Source organism: Aedes albopictus, chromosome 1, assembly GCF_035046485.1.
Source record: "Aedes albopictus strain Foshan chromosome 1, AalbF5, whole genome shotgun sequence".
Lineage (NCBI taxonomy): Eukaryota > Metazoa > Arthropoda > Insecta > Diptera > Culicidae > Aedes > Aedes albopictus.
In genome coordinates this window covers 235,207,057-235,229,948 of record NC_085136.1, presented here as the reverse complement: position 1 = coordinate 235,229,948, position 22,892 = coordinate 235,207,057, and the positions used below count along the sequence as shown (strand labels likewise).

Genomic DNA, 22,892 nt, shown 5'->3' with positions numbered 1-22,892 from the left:
CACTTGTATTCCGTTCCATCTGCTGTGCTCACTCGCACCGAAGCTGGAAGAATTCTCAACCCATACAATTCCGCTAACTCTGGTGAATTGATTACGCTTACCCCGGCTCCAGAGTCCAATAGCGCTTCCATTTCCGTCTCGAATACTCTAACTCGAATATGAGGACATTTTGTTATGCTGACTCGTATATGGTGTATTCTGCTTAGAGGATCAAAATCAGTTAATGTTGTCTTTGACTTGGGAACCTGTGTCGCTTCAGGGGTGGTGCGATTCCCACTACCAACTCCCTTGTTTAGTTTCCCTGATCGGTAGAAAATCGATTTGTTGCTGAGCATCGCTCACAGCAACGAATTGTGCGTCCTAAATTCCCGCAACCATAACAGAAGATTACCTTCGGTTTTCTGCATTCTCTCCAGCTGTGACCTGGTTGCTGGCAGTTCCAACAATTTCGCTGAGCTGTCGAATCCATGTTATCCGCTGTTGGTTGACTGGTTCCTCGCGATTGCTGGAATTGATGTTGTGGTGTCGAAGGTTTGTTCGGTTTTGTCTGACGTGGTCGCATACTGTTGATGGTAGCCGATTCATCGCTATCACAGTCGGATTCCTCCGCCTCCACCGCATTTACCGACCGTCTCGGTTCACCCATCTGATGGAGATTCGGGTCCGCTGCGTCGATTCTGTGGTTGAGTTTAACCAGCTGCTGTAGATCTTGAACGTCAACAATCGAGATTTTAGATCGATAGTGTTGGCGCATATTATCCCAGATGACTTCGAACTTCCTTATGTTCGACAACGGTTTCGATAGCATCCGATTTAGTTTTTCAATTTCAGTTACAAACGCGATGAAAGATTCGCCACGTAACTGCTTCCGATCGTGTATCTTTTGCCTGATGCCCTGGTCCTGGTTCGGGTTCCCAAAGCGATACTTAATTAGCCTCTCAAAAGTTTCCCAATCATTCAGTTCGTCCACGAAGGTAAAAAACCAATCGGACGCCGGACCTTCCAGTAGAAGATGGATATCCCTCAAAAGTTGTTGATCTGAAACACCCTCTCGTTCCGCAATTTTCTTCAGTTTGTATAAAAAGTTTTCGACTGTGACTGACCTTGAGTCTCCTGAAAATCTCAATTTCCATTTCTCAACGCGATTAATGTGATCCCTGATCCCATCTTCCCGTCTACGTTCCACCAGATTTATCCGCCTTCCTACACTTCTCCTACTTCCCTCACTCACCCGCGATTCCCGTCCGTCCTCTGACTCGTAATGGTCCTGGAATCGTCCCGAGTTTCTTGCTCCTTGTTGTTGATCGCGAGCTACGGCGTAATGTCTGTTGCTCTTCAGATGTCTAAGGTTATCTTCCTCGTCGCTAGAGCCTGAATTGGGTCGTGTGAACAATCCAGAGTTGTGCAATTTCCCTACCGAACGTTCATTTTGCTGGTTCCTTTCCTGATGGACTTCGTGTGACTCCCGCTCTAACAACAGCTTAGTTACGCTTTCAAGCATACGCTCTAAGTGGTCTATTTTCTGCTGCATTACCTTTCGATCCTCATCTGCATTTTCAACCTCTGCTGATTTGCTGAGAGCGGCATTCCCAAAGTCTCCACCTTGAATCTTTGGTGTTGTTCCTGTATACTTGGGCGTACCCTCAGGCGTACTTATAGTTTGTTTCTTTTCTGCTACTCGACCAAAAGGAGATTTAACTGTCTCAGTTGGAAGAGCTTGTGCTAAGTCAACCCTATCCGCTTCGTTCAACATGCTATTTATTTGTTGCACAGTTGGAGATGCTGGTGGTCCTACCTTATACTCTTTCATACACTCCCCTATACGACGAATCAAATCCCTTTTTAATTTATTCTCTTCCGGATTTTCTGAAAGGCATCTTTTAGCACGATAGTAATAATGTAGCAAACGTGAAACATATCGCTGCTCAAACCCTCGTTTAAGAGCTTTCACCAGATCCGTTAATCTACCGTCTATGTAATCATATTCTTCCATAATATTATACGGCGACGGATAATTTTTCATGTTTTTTGAATCGGACTTGAACAAGGTCCTCAGATGCCTTTGCTTACTTGCAAGATCAACTTCACCAATTTCTTCTAATTCACCTCGAATGAGGAGTTCGTAATCGACCTCCTCTTGGTTTAAATGTTCAGCATAGGGTAATTTATCCATTTTAATTATTTATTCAACTAATTTTTATACCAAAATCTATCTTTATTCAGTAAGGATTGATGTACCGTATATTCAAAGCAAATTTAAACAAATTCAACAATTTGAAAAACAAAATAATATGAGAAAATATACTAAGAAATGAGAATAAAGAGAGAAAAAAAATATGAAAATGAGAGAAAAAACAAAATTATACTAAATTATTATGAACCTAAAAAAATTCTTCACTTCAACAATTCAAATCAATTTGCTCACCAGAAAAATAACAAATTTTTATATATTTACATACAGTATGACCACAACAAAGTATCAGTTTTTTTGCCAATTCTGTTGGGCGCCAAATGTAACCCGACAGCCTTACGAGTTTCCCGGATGATAGTTAAATGGCTTAAGCGCCACTCCTTACGGAGACCATTTACCGTTTTAAGGTTGCCCGACCTGGTGAGACCCTTTTAGGGGAGGGTAAAAGTTTTCCCAAAATGATTGGGCGGGAAACGAGTTGGCTGATCAAGGGAACAGGGTGCTTTACGACTGGGAAGTCGTGGAAAAACTAGAAATTAATGTGCGGCAAGATGATTTCCGCCGAGGACAAAAATGGGTTTCGCGATGGTTATCATCACTGGAAGACTTTACTTCAAATATTCAATTCGGCCACAAAAGAAAGGAGAATATCCTTGGTTGGTAAACAGGGCCAACCTCCCCAGAAAAATTACTAAAAAAGAATCAAAACCGACCGAAAGTGCGAAAATACCTCCAAATCTACCGCTTCAGACTTCTCCCATTAGAGTGTGCAGAAACATTTGTATTGCGGTGTAATTCAAAACCCATTTATTGCAACCAATTCAACATCTATTCTATATTTAAACTTCTACTCTATCGACATCGAATTCAGATACTTATTCTAGGCCTATTCTAATTCATTTCCCTCTCACTCACTAGCTAACAGTTCATTCGTGCGGTTCTCTGGCAAAGTGCGGTGCGGTATTCATTTGCCAAGGGGCAACTCAAACTTTATGCTGCAGCCTACTGCCGGGCGCTTACGCGTATGGCTAACGGTAGAGACTAATTTGCAGCGGCCACGCTAGCTAGATTGGCTAAGGCTAGGGGCGAGATCTCACCATGCGCATGGGAAAAAGAAAGCATGCATGCTACTTACGGTTTGGACGCTGTCTATCTACGTGGGGGCATTTGCGGCTACGGTGCAATTCTGCGCGCGTGCAACACGCGCTCTCCCTTTGACTCCTGGTGGGAATCTCCTACTCGACTTCGCTGGTGTGGCCGTTCTCAAACGGCGCCTCCCACGGGGATTTGTGGTCTTATCGACGGGGTACGGCCGTCGCACCGACGATCGTCACCGCCGGTGGTGTAGTGGACTCGGTCGTGCTTGCCACGCTGGTCGTCGCCGGATCGAATCCGAACGAAAAAACTTTTTGGACGCTTGTTTCCACTCGGGACACTTTCCAAATGGACGATGGCCGGCTCAAAGCCGGACCCGTTGCTACTGCCCTGCCTAGGGCGCGGGAATAACGTACGCTGCCCTCTCCGGCCACGTGTACCGCCGGGTACACGTCTTCGTAGCAGGAAGGCGGGACGAAAACGGTCGTTCTTAAAACGGGGGGTGGTGGTGTGCCGGGCTTCCGCAACTTGCCACAAATCTAACAAAAAGACACCAATGCCGGGTATTGAACACCGCACGTGATACTACTATGCACATATGCCTTACCGCTTTATCCGCAAGTCTACGCTCGCACCAGAAAACCGCCAAAATCGCACTATGCACTATCTGCCTAGCTAAACTAACTATGTAGAGGGAAATTAAATGGGATAATCTAAATTAGCAAATCTTGAAGCACTTTCACACTTTACTAAGTTCACCTTCTTGAACACACCACGGCGCGAATTACTGCTCGGACCGTTCTCGACTCTTCCGCGGACCTGAACGAAGTGATCGAGTAAAGTCTCAAGGTCCTCAGATAAAGCGCGAGTTCTAAAAATATTCGTCCCCGGATATTACGTGAAATTAACGAAGTTAATTTCGCGAAGAACTAAAATTCGCCTTCACGCACACCAAAATCCTGAATTGTCGGGAGAAAGCATCCCCTTTCCCCAAAGTTGATCCGAGCTTCCAATTCATTACCCACCCGAAGATATTCAAAGGCAGGTCGGGTCAACGATACTTGAAAAGAACTTGGACAGGTCGATGCCCGTAGATCATCACATGGTCGCTTGGCTAAAGGTTTCTAATTTGGCGCCAGAGATCTCTCAGGAACTCATTTAGTTTGTGGTCTGCGGTGTGTGGCAAGGGAACTCAGTGAGTTCTACGCTACTCAGATACTCAAATTCAAATATTGATTTCAAGGGGTAATCCAATAGTGAAATTCATTTATCTCTGGTGGTCTGTACAACTTTTATCTCAATTAATTCATGGTACTGTTACAATTCTATGTGATGCAAATGCAAGTCAAATGCATTCTGAGATTATTTTGCGCTTTCTAAGCTCATTCCAAGCTTAGGAGCACACTAGATTCTATGTGATGCAAATGCAAGTCAAATGCATTCTGGGATTATTTTGCGCTTCCTAAGCTCATTCCAAGCTTAGGAGCACACTAGATTCTATGTGACGCAAATGCAAGTCAAATGCATTCGGAGATTATTTTGCGCTTTCTAAGCTCATTCCAAGCTTAGGAGCACACTAGATTCTATGTGATGCAAATGCAAGTCAAATGCATTCGGAGATTATTTTGCGCTTTCTAAGCTCATTCCAAGCTTAGGAGCACACTAGATTCTATGTGATGCAAATGCAAGTCAAATGCATTCTGGGATTATTTTGCGCTTCCTAAGCTCATTCCAAGCTTAGGAGCACACTAGATTCTATGTGATGCAAATGCAAGTCAAATGCATTCTGAGATTATTTTGCGCTTTCTAAGCTCATTCCAAGCTTAGGAGCACACTAGATTCTATGTGATGCAAATGCAAGTCAAATGCATTCTGGGATTATTTTGCGCTTCCTAAGCTCATTCCAAGCTTAGGAGCACACTAGATTCTATGTGACGCAAATGCAAGTCAAATGCATTCGGAGATTATTTTGCGCTTTCTAAGCTCATTCCAAGCTTAGGAGCACACTAGATTCTATGTGATGCAAATGCAAGTCAAGTGCATTCGGAGATTATTTTGCGCTTCCTAAGCTCATTCCAAACTTAGGAGCACACTAGATTCTATGTGATGCAAATGCAAGTCAAATGCATTCTGGGATTATTTTGCGCTTCCTAAGCTCATTCTAAGCTTAGGAGCACACTAGATATTATGTGATGCAAATGCAAGCTGTGAACAATTTTAATCACTGAGTTTTGTCGTTTGAAATTTTATATGAACTAAGCTTGTTCTAAGCTTAGAAGCGAGAATCATACATTTCAGTAAATAATTTAAATCGCTGAGTTTTGTCGTTTGAAATTTTATATGAACTAAGCTTGTTCTAAGCTTAGGAGCGAGAATCATACATTTCAGTGAACAATTTTAATCACTGAGTTTTGTCGTTTGAAATTTTATATGAACTAAGCTTGTTCTAAGCTTAGGAGCGAGAATCTTACATTTCAGTGAATAATTTAAAACACTGAGTGTTGTCGATTGAAATTTTATATGAACTAAGCTTGTTCTAAGTTTAGAAGCGAGAATCATATATTTCAGTGAACAATTTTAATCACAGAGTTTTGTCGTTTGAAATTTTATACATATGAACTAAGCTTGTTCTAAGCTTAGGAGTGAGTAATGTACATTTCAGTGATTAATTTTAATCACTGAGTTTTGTCGTTTGAAATTTTATATGAACTAAGCTTGTTCTAAGTTTAGGAGCGAGAATCATATATTTCAGTGAACAATTTTAATCACAGAGTTTTGTCGTTTGAAATTTTATAAATATGAACTAAGCTTGTTCTAAGTTTAGGAGCGAGAATCATATATTTCAGTGAACAATTTTAATCACAGAGTTTTGTCGTTTGAAATTTTATATGAACTAAGCTTGTTCTAAGCTTAGGAGTGAGTAATGTACATTTCAGTAAATAATTTAAATCGCTGAGTTTTGTCGTTTGAAATTTTATATGAACTAAGCTTGTTCTAAGCTTAGGAGCGAGAATCATACATTTCAGTGAACAATTTTAATCACTGAGTTTTGTCGTTTGAAATTTTATATGAACTAAGCTTGTTCTAAGTTTAGGAGCGAGAATCTTACATTTCAGTGAATAATTTAAAACACTGAGTGTTGTCGATTGAAATTTTATATGAACTAAGCTTGTTCTAAGGTTAGGAGCGAGAATCATGCATTTTGGTGAACAATTTTAATCACAGAGTTTAGTCGTTTGAAATTTTATATGAACTAAGCTTGTTCTAAGCTTAGGAGTGAGTAATGTACATTTCAGTGAATAATTTTAATCACTGAGTTTTGTCGTTTGAAATTTTATATGAACTAAGCTTGTTCTAAGTTTAGGAGCGAGAATCATATATTTCAGTGAACAATTTTAATCACAGAGTTTTGTCGTTTGAAATTTTATACATATGAACTAAGCTTGTTCTAAGCTTAGGAGTGAGTAATGTACATTTCAGTGGATAATTTTAATCACTGAGTTTTGTCGTTTGAAATTTTATGCATATGAACTAAGCTTGTTCTAAGCTTAGGAGTGAGTAATGTACATTTCAGTGGATAATTTTAATCACTGAGTTTTGTCGTTTGAAATTTTATATGAACTAAGCTTGTTCTAAGCTTAGGAGTGAGTAATGTACATTTCAGTGAATAATTTTAATCACTGAGTTTTGTCGTTTGAAATTTTATATGAACTAAGCTTGTTCTAAGTTTAGGAGCAAGAATCATATATTTCAGTGAACAATTTTAATCACAGAGTTTTGTCGTTTGAAATTTTATATGAACTTAGCTTGTTCTAAGCTTAGGAGTGAGTAATGTACATTTCAGTAAATAATTTAAATCGCTGAGTTTTGTCGTTTGAAATTTTATATGAACTAAGCTTGTTCTAAGCTTAGGAGTGAGTAATGTACATTTCAGTGAATAATTTCAATCACTGAGTTTTGTCGTTTGAAATTTTATATGAACTAAGCTTGTTCTAAGTTTAGGAGCGAGAATCATATATTTCAGTGAACAATTTTAATCACTGAGTTTTGTCGTTTGAAATTTTATATGAACTAAGCTTGTTCTAAGCTTAGGAGCGAGAATCATACATTTCAGTGAACAATTTTAATCACTGAGTTTTGTCGTTTGAAATTTTATATGAACTAAGCTTGTTCTAAGCTTAGGAGCGAGAATCTTACATTTCAGTGAATAATTTAAAACACTGAGTGTTGTCGTTTGAAATTTTATATGAACTAAGCTTGTTCTAAGTTTAGGAGCGAGAATCATATATTTCAGTGAACAATTTTAATCACAGAGTTTTGTCGTTTGAAATTTTATATGAACTAAGCTTGTTCTAAGCTTAGGAGTGAGTAATGTACATTTCAGTAAATAATTTAAATCGCTGAGTTTTGTCGTTTGAAATTTTATATGAACTAAGCTTGTTCTAAGCTTAGGAGCGAGAATCATACATTTCAGTGAACAATTTTAATCACTGAGTTTTGTCGTTTGAAATTTTATATGAACTAAGCTTGTTCTAAGCTTAGGAGCGAGAATCTTACATTTCAGTGAATAATTTAAAACACTGAGTGTTGTCGATTGAAATTTTATATGAACTAAGCTTGTTCTAAGGTTAGGAGCGAGAATCATGCATTTTAGTGAACAATTTTAATCACAGAGTTTTGTCGTTTGAAATTTTATATGAACTAAGCTTGCTCTAAGCTTAGGAGCGAGAATCATACATTTCAGTAAATAATTTCAATCACTGAGTTTTGTTGTTTGAAATTTTATATGAACTAAGCTTGTTCTAAGCATAGGAGTGAGTAATGTACATTTCAGTGAATAATTTTAATCACTGAGTTTTGTCGTTTGAAATTTTATATCCCTTTCGTGACGGATTATAAATGAATGATTATCTCAAATTTTCTTTTATAAACTTAACGTCCTCTAGAATAAAACTTTCTTTACTTCGGCTACTTTATCCACCTATGCACTTTTTGGGGTCAAATTAGGACCAGCACAATTGCGCTGGTCCGTCCTCAAGCCGGTCGGTGTTCTCTAAGTAATTGCTAAAAATAGCCAACTTTTAGGCGTTTTATGATACAGAAGATTTATTGTAATTATTAAATCACTGCAAAGTGTTAGTTTGTAGAGATTTAGACGTATAATTTCAAATCTAGGAACACGAGATCAGCTTGACAGGGTATTCAAATCATAGAAGTGAATAAGAAGAAGATAATAAGAACAGCAAATCCGTGTACCAATCTAATTCACGATTTCGATATTGTGGATTTGGAAGAAAACCGAAGAATGAGCATCGCTCAAAATTCACTGCATTACTAGCGAACTTAAGGTGAGATGAGACGAACTTTTCAGTTTGCGTTTTCGAAAAAAATCAGATCGACATTACCAAAACAATTTGTCTTATTCACAGCGGCTAGCGTACCGTTTCGCCTTAATCACCAACACCACATGCTCACTCACGCAAAATTTGGCGCGCTCGCACTGACAGACGCCCAGGTAGGATAAAGTCGTGGTTGTCGACACGGCGTCGGACTGAAAACGAAAACATCAGGGATGCATGTCGGGTCGGATGAGGAATGACAGAAAGTTCGCTGAAAACTTCGCTTCGCTAGTCCAACTGGCGAACTCCGATTTGGTGCTGCGAGGTCAATAATATGGAGTAATATTATTCACCCAAGTATTCAAAGTTCTTTAAAAAAAACTCGTAAAAACTGATATCGTGTTCCTTGAAATAAAATTATACGTCTAAGTTTTTACAAACTATCACTTTGTAGTGATTTAATAATTAAAATCAATCTTCTATACCATGAAATGCCTAAGAATAGGCAATTTCCGATGGAATTTGGACCGCCTTGGGGACGGAACAGCACAATTGTGCTGGTCCCACTTTGACCACCCAGAAATATTGTGATTTTCAACAAAGCACCGCTTTTTCTTTGCCGTTTTGTAGAACTACTCTTTTTCTATCGATTTGTATCTCTGCATACCCGGATTAAACTAATATTCATAAAAATACAACAGATAAAACTTTGTCAACTCCTAGGGTGATTGTTAACTTTTTGTTTAACTTATTGTGGCGTTTTTCATAAACAATTCCAACCAAAGCTGAGGCTCAGAAATACAAGTTAGAGTAATAACTCGATCATAAAAAATATTTACATCACATATTTTGAGGAAAAAACAATTGAAAAAAATGTGCAAAACCAATGCTGAAAAACAGCACGATTGTGCTGGTTCGTCCCGAAAGGGATATGAACTAAGCTTGTTCTAAGCTTAGGAGTGAGTAATGTACATTTCAGTGAATAATTTTAATCACTGAGTTTTGTCGTTTGAAATTTTATTTGAACTAAGCTTGTTCTAAGCTTAGGAGCGAGTATTATACATTTCAGTGAATAAAGCATTGTCCAGTTAGAATCCGGACGCAAAGGATAATTTATTGTGACGCTCTCAATGATCATAATCATATTTTTTTCACAGCAGTCTGATCATAAACAAGTCCTCTATTGACGGTGAAAATTTCATCGATTTTCTTGCTACGAGTGAAAAGTTATTTCAGATTGAAGACAAGTGAAGGAAAAAAATCTTGCACACACACGCTGAAAATTAAGCGTGGTCAGGTACGACAGTCGCGAAAAATGTTAATGTCTCCATAACCATTATGTGTGATGTGCACAGATGTTGTTAACCATGTCATGAGGAAGTGCCCAAGGAAGATTGAAGTTTATGTTCATGGATAAATCTGCTTGGAATTCCAAGATTTGCCAGGAAGTTCGAGCTCTGGACATCGTTTTCTCACATCACGATTTTGACACCAAATGTGTACAAAGATGATAACCTCAAGAATCGCGTGCTGCTTTTCAAAAATGCACACAAGGGATCTGTAGAAGTTTGAGCTAATTTGGTGAGCTATCACGACAGCCTGAGATGTGTAGTGGTGTCATCACTGTTGGATAGTGTTTATTAACGAAAAAAACACTCAAATTTCGCTTCTTTGGAATTCACTGAATAGCCCATAATTTCGCAAGTAGAGAAATATTTGGCAAAGTTTCTTTGGAATCCTAATCAAATTGGTAGAGAGTCTCATGACACTACAGAGATGACCTGATTGTTAAACAAATCCGCCGAAGGGGTTGATGTTAAAATTTACTACCATTGTGCAGATTTTTAAGGAAGTTTTAAGGAATCACGGAAAAAATGAGAAAATGTATTAAAAATTAAATTAAATAAATTTAATGATATTTTTCCATGAAACTACAGTAAATTATCTTTGTTTTGAGGGCTTCACCTTTTCTGTATGTTTTTCCACCTCTGAGATATAAGTGATTATCTGCGTTCGGATTCTAACTGGACAATGCTTTAATTTCAATCACTGAGTTTTGTTGTTTGAAATTTTATATGAACTAAGCTTGTTCTAAGCTTAGGAGTGAGTAATAATTTAAAAACCTCCTGGAGTTCCCCGGATAGTCAGAAACTTCTCCAGGAGTTCCCCGGAAATATCTCCAGAAGTTCCTCGAGAATTTCTTGAGCAGTTCATCGGCAATTCTTCCAGGAGTTCCTCATAAATTCTTCCACTAGTTCCAAATTGCTCCAGGTGTTCTTCGGTAATTCCTCCGGGAGTTCCTCGGGAATTGCTGCAAGTGTTCTCCAGAAATATCTGTTGGAGTTCTTCGGGAATATCTCCAGAAGTTCCTCGGGCATTCCTTCATGAGTTCCTTGGGAATTCCTCCAGGAAATCCTCGGGAATTCCTCCAGGAGTTCCTTGGGAATTCCTCCAGAAGTTCCTTGGGGATTCCTCTATCAGTTCATTGGGAATTCATTGAGGAGATCCTCGAGAATTTATGCAGGAGTTACTCGAAAATTTCTTCAGGAATTCGCCAGAAATTTCCTCAGGAGTTCGCCAGAAGCGGATATTTCAGGTGTTCGCCTGAAGCTGAAATATCTGAGTTCTTCGGAAATATATCCAGAAATTCCTCTGGAATTCCTCCAGGAGTTCCTTGCAAATTTCTGCAGGAGTTCCTCAAGAATTTCCTCGAGGATTGATCCAGGAGTTGCTCAGAAATTCTTCCAGCAGTTTCAAATTGCTCCAGGCGTTCCTCAGAAATTCCTCCTGGAGTTCCTCGGAAATTCCTCCAGAAGTTCCTAGGGAATTTCTGCAAAAGTTCCTTGGGAATTTTTCCGGGAGTTCCTCAGGAATTTCTCAAGAATTATCTCGAATATTCATTAAAGAGTTCTCGGGATTTTTTTCTCCGGGACTTCCTCGGGAATTCCTTTAAAAATTCAAGCGGAATTCTTCCAGGAGTTCCTCAGAAATTTTTCCAGCAGTTCCAAGTTGCTCCAGGGGTTCCTTGGAAAATCCTCCAGGAGTTCCTCGGGAATTCCACTAGGAGTTTATTTGGAATTCATCCAGGAATTCTCCATTAGTTCTAACATGCTCCAGGAGATCCTCGGGAATTCCTCCTGGAGTTCCTCGGAAATTGCTGCAGAAGTTCCTCAAGAATTTCTTTAGGAGTTCTACAGAAATAACTTCAGGAGTTTTTCGGCAATATCTCCGGACGTTCCTCGGGATTTCCTCATGGCGTTCCTTGGAAATTTCTCCGGAAGTTCCTCTACAATTTCCTCGAGGATTAATTTAGGACTTCATTAGAAATTCTTCCAGCAGTTCCAAATTGCTCCAAAAGATCATTGGGAATTCCTCCAGAAGTTCCTCAAGAATTCCTCCAGAAGTTCTTTGGAAATTCCTCCAGAAGTTCCCCGGGAATTTCTCCAGGAGTTCCTCGGAAATTCCTCCATGAGTTCATTGGGAATTCATTAAGGAGATCTTCGGGAATTTACGCAGGAGTTTCTCGAGAATTCTTTCAGGATTTCCCCAGAAATATCTGCAGGAGTTCTTCGGAAATATCTCCAGAAATTCCTCGAGAATTCCTTGATTTTTTTTACAATAGTTCCTCAAGAAAATCCTCGAGGATTAATCTAGGAGTTCCTCGGAAATCCGCCCAAGAGTTCCTTGGAATTCCTTCAAGAGTTCTTCGGAAATTCCTTCAAGAGTTCTTCTGAAACTAGAGACGAACCAGCCAAGGGCTGAAAGTCTCTTTAATAAAGACAAATCAATCAATCAATTCTTCTGAAACTCCTCCAGAAGATCCTCCAGGAGTTCTCCGGGAATTCCTCCATGAGTTCCCCGGGAATTCCTTCAGGACTTCCTCGGAAATTCTTCCAGGAGTTTATCGAGAATTTCTCCAGGAGTTCCTCGGACATTCCTCCAAGAGTTCCTCCTTCAGGTGTTCCCCGGAATTCCTCCAGGACTTCCTCGGAAATTTCTCCAGAAGTTTATCAGGAATTTCTCCAGGAGTTCTCCGAGAGTTTCTCTTAAATTTCTCCAGTAGTTCCTAGGGAATTCCTCCAGAAATTCCTCGGGAATTCCTCCAGGAGTTCCTTGGGAATTCCTCCAGGAGTTCCTTGGCAATTCCTCCAGGAGTTCCTTGGCAATTCCTCCAGGAGTTTTTTGGAAATTCCTCCAGGAGTTCCTCGGGAATTCCTCCAGGAGTTCCTCGGGAATTCCTCCAGGAGTTCTTAAATTTCTCCAGTAGTTCCTAGGGAATTCCTCCAGAAATTCCTCGGGAATTCCTCCAGGAGTTCCTTGGGAATTCCTCCAGGAGTTCCTTGGCAATTCCTCCAGGAGTTCCTTGGCAATTCCTCCAGGAGTTTTTTGGAAATTCCTCCAGGAGTTCCTCGGGAATTCCTCCAGGAGTTCCTCGGGAATTCCTCCAGGAGTTCCTCGGGAATTCCTCCAGGAGTTCCTCGGGAATTCCTACAGGAGTTCATCGGGAATTCCTCTATCAGTCCATTGGGAATTCATTAAGGAGATCCTCGAGAATTTATGCAGGAGTTCCTCGAGAATTTCCTCAGGAGTTCGTCAGAAGCGAATATTTCAGCTGAAATATCTGAGTTCTTTGGAAATATATCCAGAAATTCCTTTGGAATTCCTCTCGGAGTTCCTTGCAAATTTCTCTAGGAGTTCCTCATGAATTTCCTCGAGGATTGATCCAGGAGTTGCTCAGAAATTCTTCCAGGAGTTTCAAATTGCTCCAGAAGTTCCTCGGGAATTCCTCCAGGAGTTCCTTGGATTTTTATCCGGGAGTTCCTCAGGAATTTCTCAAGAATTATCTCGAGGATTCATTCAAGAGTTCTCGGGATTTTTTTCTCCGGGACTTCCTCGGGAATTCCTTTAAAAATTCAAACGTAATTCGTCCAGGAGTTCATCAGAAATTCTTTCAGCAGTTCCAAGTTGTTCCAGGAGTTCCTAGGAATGTCTTCCAGGAGTTCCTCGGGAATTCCTCAAGGAGTTTATTTGGAATTCATCCAGGAATTCTCCACTTATTCCAAGACGCTCCAGGAGTTCCCCAGAAATTCCTCCTAGAGTTCCTCGGGAATTGCTGCAGAAATTCCTCGAGAATTTCTTTAGGAGTTCTGCAGAAATATCTTCAGAAGTTTTTCGGCAATATCTCCAGACGTTCCTCGGGATTTCCTCCTGGCGTTCCTTGAAAATTTCTCCGGGAGTTCCTCTAGAATTTCCGCGAGGATTAATTTAGGAGTTCCTCAAAAATTCGTCCAGCAGTTTCAAATTACTCCAGATGATCCTTGGGAATTCCTCCAGGAGCTCTGACAAATTTTCCGGAAGTTCATCATGAATTTCCTTGAGGATTCATCCACAAGTTCCTCTGAAATTCCTCCAAGAGTTCCTCTGGAATTCCCCCAGTAGTTCCTTAGTGAGTTCTATAAGAAATTCCTCGAAAATTCCTCCAGGAGTTCTTTGGGAATTCCTCACGGAGTTTCCTGGAAATTGCTCAAGGAATTCCTCAAAAATTGCTCCAGAAATCCTTGAAAATTTCTTGCTCTAAGAGATCCCCGAGAATTCATCCAGGAGTTCTCTGTAAATATCTCTAGTATGTCCTCAAAAATTCCTCTTGAATATCCTCGTGAATTCCTCCAGGAGTTCCTCTGGAATCCCTCCAGAAGTTTATCGGGAATTGCTCCAGGACTTTCTTCTGAATTGCTACAAGAGTTCCGCCGAAGTTGCCTCAAGAGTTCCTCTGGTAATACTCCAGGAGATCATCAAAATTTGTTCCAGGAGTTCTACGGGAATTGATCCAAAACTTTCTCTTGTATTACTCCACGGGTTTTCAAAGAAATCCTGGAGAAATTCCTTAAGAACTCATGCAGCAAATCTCGAGGAACTCCTGGAGGAATAACCGAGGAACTTCGGGAAGAATTCCAGAGCAACTCCTGAAGAAATTTCCTCATGGGTTCTACTGGATAAATTTTTGAGGAGCTCGTGGAGGAATTCTCGAGGAACTCCCGAACAACTTCTGGATGAACTCCTGTATAAATTTGAGAAAGTCCCAGAGTAACTCCCGAGGAACTCTTGGGTGAATTTTCGAGGAAATCCCTAGAAACTCATTGAGAAATTTCTGAATGAATTTTCTAGGAGCTGCTGAAAGAATTCTAGTGGAACTGCTGGAGTAGTTCCCGAGAAACTACTGAAGAAATTCCCGAGAAACTTCGAAAAACTGGAGGGATTCTCGTGGAACTCTTGCAAAAATTTTCAAGAAACTTCTGCAGGAACTCCTGCAGGAATTCCCGAAGTCCTCCTGCTGGAATTCCTGGAGGATTCTAATACCTACATAATTGATTACTAATAATGTTTATATTTTTCCAGGGTGACAACGCAGCCATCTTCGAGTCAGTGTTGCATTAACCCTGGCGCCGTCGGAATAATCGTTTCCTTATTGTTTCAAAGTGTCAAGATGGCTCGGGGACCGAAGAAACATTTGGAGCGTATGAACGCTTCAAAAAGATGTTGGACCAGACCAGACCAGGTTAACTTTGCCCCGCGTACATCCATGGATCCACACAAGCTTGTGATTTTCTTTCGCATCTGAAGTACGTCTTGACCACCACCGATGTCACCAAGATCTGTAACGTCACATCTAGATCGATGGCAAGGTTCGCACTGACTTCAACTACCCGGTCGGATTCATGCGTTAGATCGGCCGTGGAAGGTGCCGTTCATCTTGATTGGATCCGAGCATCCACCAGAACGATTATTGTCACCGGTGATGGGCGTGTTCAAGCTCGACCACGAAGATCTGTGTGTGACCAACTATCAGAACGGAAGATGAGCGGTTTGCATGCGGGTAATCGCTTTTTTAAAAAGTGAGAAGAAGACCTGTTTTGAATGCTGAAAATACAAAAATCCGTTTATAATACCACTATGAAAGTAAACTGAAATATGTAGAAGAATACGAAAGACCGCTTAGCCGAAGCGGTATGCAAGCGATGTTCAATTTCCGATCGATTTAGGATAGGGTGACGATGGATATTATCCGCAGGTTCAATTCGTCATGAAGGGATTTTGTCGGCCAAACTACCTGAAACTTGGTCGTTTAATTCAGCTTGGTTGGGAAGGATTTGAGGCCTAGGTACTCTGAGTTCAACAGCTTTTAACCGTTATGTGGCCGGCAATTTTTTTGCTTTTTTCTATACCGTGTATTTTAAATGGGTGCTGGGTACCCGGGTACCCTGCCGGCCACATAAGGGTTAAAAATCCCCCATGACGAAGAGAACAAAACTGCCAAGATACGCAATTTCCCCTATTTTCATATCCCAGTTGGGACGAAAACAATAAAGGAAGCAATATGTACATATTAGTTCAACGCTTTATTTATTTTTGTTGTGTTTATTGATTGTTTATAACCTTCTCTTCTTTGTTCTCTTCTATAGCTGATTAAATTATATTTTTATTCTTTTTCGATTTGAATTTAGTATAGATTTAGTGTTTACTTCAGTTATACAAAATTCCGAATGTAAAGGGATGAAAAGGCAATTTAATCGGCTATAGAAGAGCCTTTGAAATCGTTTCCATTTAACGTCGCTTCATTCACATCGTACAAATGTAGGTACATCGAATAAATTACATCGCAAGAATTACATCGGATCTGTTTATTATATCAACAGCCGCCGAGTACATCGGGCTGTGTAATATTCATCAATCGATGTAACGACCTGGTTGCAGCGATTTCGATGTTGTTGCGACGGTATCGCATGTATTTAGGTGAAACTGGCAACTGTTCTGTCCAATAGGAATTAATTGAATGCGTAAGAATTGTAAGGAGATTTAGTGTTAAGTTGTGCGTCGAGTGAGAGAGTTCGTTAGTGATTAAGAAACTATCATGTAAGTTAATTTTAAGTAAAACACAATGTAAATTATTAAAATGAATTCTATTTAATATAGCATTGAAGCTGCCGTGAAATACGCTGCTATCAGTATGTGTTTCATTAATCCGAAAGAGACTCGCGCCAACAGATGTAATATTCAACAACTTTTTTGCTGTGTATAACATCCTAGTAGAACCCTATACATTTTATTAGGATTGGACATTTGGTTATCGAGATATCTTTCAAAGACTACTTGGGAGTAATACAGGTTAACCTTTTGAGAGATTTTTGACCAAGTGTATCATAATAAATATCTCAGCCGTTTATTTCGATTGGAAATTTGGTTACTGAGATATCTTTCGAAGAGTACTTAGGAGTTATACAACTAATCTTTTTGAGATTTTTAACAAAGTGTATCATACTAAATATCTCAGCCATGTGTCAATCGATTTGTGTTCTCTTGGTACCAAATGAAAGCTTCAACATCCTAGTAGATTGCTCAGAAATTTTATTAGGATTGGACATTTGGTTACAGAGATATCTTTCGAAGTGTACTTAGGATTTATTCAACTAAACTTTTTGAGTGTATCATAATAAATATCTCAACCGTCTGTCAACCGATTTCGGTTCTCCTGGCACTAAATGAAAGCTATAACATCCTAGTAGAACCCTATACAATTTTATTAGGATTGGACATTTGGTTATCGAGATATCTTTCAAAGAGTACTTGCACCAAATGGAAGCTGCAATATCCTTGTAAAAGGCCCTGAAATTTTATTTCGATTCGACATTTACTGAGATTACTGAGATATCTTACGTAGAGCATTTCAATAAATTCTTTTATTTTATTTTATTATTATATTCACTTGTTATCTTGCATAAGTTTTTGACCATTATATGGGAAATTAGTTTTCAATAAATAATGCTGACCTCATATATAGTGTATACTATACTGCCCCCACTCGCAAAACAGTCCCATATGAATAGGAAACCCAGCAAAGATGGGACTGTTTTGCGAGTGGCGGCAGTATAGCAGGTTATTGTTTTCAACAAAATTATAAATAACAATTACAAATAAACAGGAATTCTATGAAAACTAACAATATGTTAAATGAAAGCTTTGAATTTATATATTGTGGGAAAAATGCAAGAACCGGACAGCCAAAATAATTAGCTAGTTAACTAGCTAATGCCAAAACTGATTAACTTAGTAGATATATCATTTTTGTCCTTTCTACACCATAACCATGAATACCAAGTACTTCGGAGCTAATTTAATCGACTGATTAAGAGATATTAGACAAAGTGTATCTCGGTGATTTTCTTATCCATTTATTAATCGATTCAAGATCTTTTGGCAGTTAACAAAAGATACAATACCTATTCCAGAATATGTAAGCTATTTTTTAAACATTCCATACAAGATTCTAGGAGGTGTCTGGCATTTCTGGTAGTTTAGCCCATGATCCATGATGATATTTTGGAAACCAATCTTCTAGATGCCAAATCCATAATATTGTCTAGAACTTTCGGTCAATAGCACGAAATTAATATGTTAAATACAAATAATACAACAATAATTTCAATAAGTGTAAGAAGGGTTCTGTTCACCATAGGTGGATTAAATCGGGTTTTTAAATTTATTTTTAATCGTAAATATTAACTAAGCTAATTTTTCACTCCTCTACGAATCCTATCTAGACTGCCAACTGCTCACACACGTATTAGTCATATGCCGTCTGAGCGATATCATCATGTTACATGTGATATATGTGGAATTCGACAGACTATTGTCCTCATTACAAATCTTAGAGAAGGACATACAGATTAAATACTGACATTAAGGTGAAGATATGACGAAGCCATACCTCGAATTTTCAAGAGCACAAATCTGAAGAACCAAATGTTGGTTTTCGCTGAAAAGTCACCACCACCAGCGGGTAACCAATCTATCAATTTTTCAGCGCAAACCAACATTCAGTTCATCAGATTTGTGTTCTTGAAAATTCAAGGTGTGCGTGTGGCTTTGTTATATATTCACCTTAAAAACATCCTCTCAAATGACCCATCTGTAGAAGCAGCCCTGTTACTTTACTTGAAATATACAAAAATACGAACAAATTTAGTTGATAACTACTTAAAACTGAAGGCATAATCCCCGACTATAGGACTACAAAGATCACGATTCTCTACTAGTATCAGTAACAAAATAATATCAAACTCTAACTCTGTAGTAACCTCGTAACACCTCTCTAACTGGCCAAGGGACCCTCTACCGTATGCGTGATAATGTTTGCACCATCGTTAAATAACGTTCCAGTTTTACTTGTGAATACAATGTCCCTAATAGAAAAATATGATACAACGTGCTTAACAACCCTTTCGGGCTATCATCTTGATCATACAGTGAATGATACAATCATTCACTCTATCAGCAGTGTATCATACATTTTTATTAGGGGTATTGGTTTTATTTGCAGGCGTTTAAGCTATAACTCATGTCATAGGGGCTGTCCATTAATTACGTAAGGGTTTATGGGGGGAGGGGGGTTTGCAAAATCTTACGTGTCATACAAAAATATTTAGAGTTTCATACAAAAAATCTTACAAGGGGGGGGTGGGGGTGTCGAAAATTCGGAAAAATTGCCTTACGTAATAAATGGACAGCCCCATAGTAGGTTGTGAATAAAAAGTGTTGATTTTCTTAGTTTAACACTTGCATAATGACTAAGTGGCAACCTAGCTCGTGATTTGTCCACGCGCAAATGTCGAAAAGTGTCCGTGGTAGTGTCAAATTCAAGATTAACAATTTTTGAGTTTATTTTTTTAGTTTGACATTGCCTAATGGTGTAGACATTGACACACAAACAAAAGTTAATATAACTATTGATTCTGGAATTTGGCACGGATCGATAGTTTTTCGGAAATCGAAAAAAAAAACGGATGTTGCGTTCGGACAAATTCAAGACTTTCTTTTATGGCGCTACTCGTAGTTCCTGGATGCCATTGGTAATAATGTAAGTTTTTTTTCTATGGTCGAAGGATCATAAAGGCCACCGTAATTTTTCTTTCGATATGCCATGCCGTTAAGTAGCTGATTTCACGTTTCTTTGCCATTTTTCTCATTGAGCGCATATAATTCACCCAAATCTTCTATTTGGTGGCAGCGATAGCCTTCTTAATCCATGGTAACCTTGGACGACCAGTGGACACCTTCGGGAATAGTTGCCCTTGCTTTTTTTTCGGTCTAAGGCCGTTTTACGGTTCTCCTGAACACTCCTGAAATGTCTTTTTTAACATTTGCGCGTGGACAAGTCCAGACTACCGCTGCCACCCCTTCATGGTGCAAATTTTAAACTTAAGAAATCGGATTTTTTTACCCGCAACCTACTGTGATATGAGTTAGAGCTTACGTGCATGCAATAAAAACCAAGACATTGTGTGTGCAGGTGATATGGGTACCTACCTTATTTGTACGATATGGTGCAAACATTATCACGCATACGGTATTGCGCTTCTTTTCCTTATAATCAAAAAGGCGAACCAGCCCCAGGCTGAAATCTGTATAGCCCAATCCCGCCGGTCCCCAAAACTTGCCTGATCCTTCATCAGCGTCAGGTTAACACCTAAATCCTCCAGCATGGGAACGCCCTACTTCAATTCGTTGAACACGTACTATTGCTGAACGCGCTCCATGTGCGAATCTCCCACCGGGAACGACGAACTGACTGATGTTATAGGTCAGCTTCGCCTTCATCATCTGATCGAAGCGCAGACCGTAGCACCAGTAGCCCCACCAGTCGGCTTTCTTGCGCATTTCTCGGTAGAACCAGTCGACCAGCTCGAACAGCTTGTAGCGACGTGGGCCCACATCCTGGCACACTTGACCCTGGCTGTCGGAATCCTTAGTGGCGTTAACGATACCCTGGGCCACGTCCGAGCAGTGGACCGGTTGCTTGACGGTCCTCTCTCACTTGTACCAAAGCAGCATTCCACGAAACTGACGGAACCACAGATGAGCGTAGTAGCGAAGGAAGCGATCTGCATGTCCATAGATGTCCGCCGGACGGAAGATGACGGCCTCGGGGAAATCCTCTTCGTGGTACTCGCTCTTGAGGAGCATGTTGCCCTCCTTGGTCAGAATCGGCTTCGACTGCGGGGTACAATTCAAGCTCGCGACCAACCAGATAGATGACGACGTTCAAATGCATTACTGCCTTGTAGATGGACTCATCGTCACACAGATGATAGGGAGTAAACAAAACCTGGCCCAGATCGCTGACCAGTTTTAGCAGGAAGGCTTCGTAGTGATTTGCCCGATTGGGAATAAGGGAGCTCGTCTTTCCCAACTTGTTGCTCGCGTAGCGGCCCAAAAATCCGGTGGCTCCGAAAACAGTTGCTACAACACCGTTGAAACTCGATCGACCACCAGTGCCACGCCTCATATCAGCCGGATTCGTAGTCAAGAGCTCACGGGGACATCCGAGCTGTAGTCTGCCTTTAGACAGATGATCCCCAGGGCATTGGTTTGCTGTTTGGAATAAATTACCGAGGCCATTATGACCGTCCTGCAATTACACTCGGGTGACGGAAGTATACTATAATATTTTTTCTCGAATATATTGTGCTGCTGCCGTTTTCCGATGTGGTGACAGATCTTTCCCGAAAAATAACCGCAGATATTTTTCGATATTTTCCACAAACTAATGTCGAATTCGTTTTTGAACCTGGGTTGGAACTGGACTGGCGGAAAATGTGTAAACAAACAAACGTCAAACAAATTCAAACAAACTTTAGTACAAGCGAAACCGAAGTCGGGTTGGGGTTGAAACTGTGATCTCATCCAGTTCCAACCCAGGTTGGAACTGAATCAAAAACGAATTCGACATAATATATATTAGCCCATTATTGGGCCGTGCGTGAGAGGCGCGGTGATTAAATTTTCTGTAGTTTGTTGACGTACGGACAAATCATAACAGAGAACGCAAAATTAATATGACACCAATACCATCATACTCTCATATCGGTGAAACGATATAAACGATATTAGACCAAGTAGACAATTTCGTCAGTAGGCGAAAATCAGGGGGCCCGGATCTGAAGCGCCGAGGCTCCAAAATGTATTATGGTGGTTGCTATAATAAAGCGGCGCCGCTTTGGCATTATTTTCTTAGCAACCATAGAATTTATAGTACTTCATTGTTTTTGTTTTTCCCCGAAAATGACAACGAAAATATTTTTTGGATATTATTCCATGTGATATTCTGGAATGGTTCCGCGATGTTATGTTAAGCGGTTTTGTGCTTGGTTCTGGGGGACATTTCATTGAAATTAGTGGGAAAATCTGGAGGAATTGCGGTTGTTATGTCTGATGGAGGAATTGTCATTAAATTTGATGACACGGGTATGCTGGGAAATATTGTAGTTTTCTGGAGGGAATTCTCGGAAGAAGCTCCTATAAACTTTGGATGGGGCTTTTGACAAAACTTACAGGAAAGAACAAGTTGGGGTTTTTCAAATAAATCTTGAAAGAAATTATAAATGGGTACATATGAGTTTCCTAGGAAAAATAGAAATAATTGAGAATGGACAGGTTCCTAAAAGTTCGCCTCAAAATTCGGAATTTTAATCAACGGTGTTGAAGATTCCAAGGCCACCGGAAATTGTTGATGAATACTTGTTGGGCTCATGGAAAAATGTATTTATTGCTTCTTGCAAAAAACACATCCACATTATATTATGTTCACAAACTCTCCATTAAACACCACAGCAGCTATTTAGCATCATTCTGAAACAAACACGATTTGCTAAAATGGAATTTTGGAATAGTTTACAAAAGTTCCACTGAAAGTATTGTTTCAACATTCCGTTGAATTGACAGTGAGCAAAAAAATCCACGATTGCTACGAACGAAAAGTCGTCATTTTATAGTGAATCTGTTATTTATAGTGAACCTGTGCCAACCGGTGCCACTGGTGTGCCCGGTGTGCCCAAGGCACACTGTGTAGAGTGACTACCCCTTGGCGGCTTTGCTGGATACCAGGGCATTCAGGAATCCCTAGAAACGAATGGATCACTAAAATAACTAAAACGGCCGCTATGAAATGAACAGATAGCGCCACCGTAGCCTTGTGTATTTGACGTAACTCGACTGCTGTCACTGTGTTACCGTCCATATACGATGGCGCTTTTGTTTTGATGCGGTGATTAGCGGAAAAGTCGGCTTCAATGATCCATTAGCTGACAATGCAGCTAACCGTGGTAGCGACAAACGTCTCAGCGACAAACCAACAATGCTAGACGATTAGGGTTACCATCCGTCATGATTTAGCAGGACATGTCCTGATTGTGGACTCATGTAGGCGAATATTC

At 40.0% G+C, this 22,892-nt stretch overlaps 1 protein-coding gene and 1 pseudogene across 2 annotated transcripts in view; one reads left to right on the top strand and one right to left on the bottom strand.

Annotated features, from left to right (window-relative positions):
- Nucleotides 1-15,602, top strand: part of LOC115263272 (uncharacterized) — a 31,378-nt gene extending 15,776 nt beyond the window's left edge. For both annotated transcript variants that reach the window (XM_062846452.1, XM_062846453.1), the window contains one exon: nucleotides 15,022-15,602. In XM_062846452.1, the coding sequence (XP_062702436.1) occupies nucleotides 15,022-15,244 (223 nt within the window). In that variant the 3' untranslated portion in view covers nucleotides 15,245-15,602. The remainder of the gene's footprint in view (nucleotides 1-15,021) is intronic.
- Nucleotides 15,603-19,934: 4,332 nt separating this feature from the next.
- LOC109406603 (NADH dehydrogenase [ubiquinone] 1 alpha subcomplex subunit 9, mitochondrial-like) lies at nucleotides 19,935-21,632 on the bottom strand (annotated as a pseudogene).
- Between the last annotated feature and the right edge of the window lie 1,260 nt (nucleotides 21,633-22,892).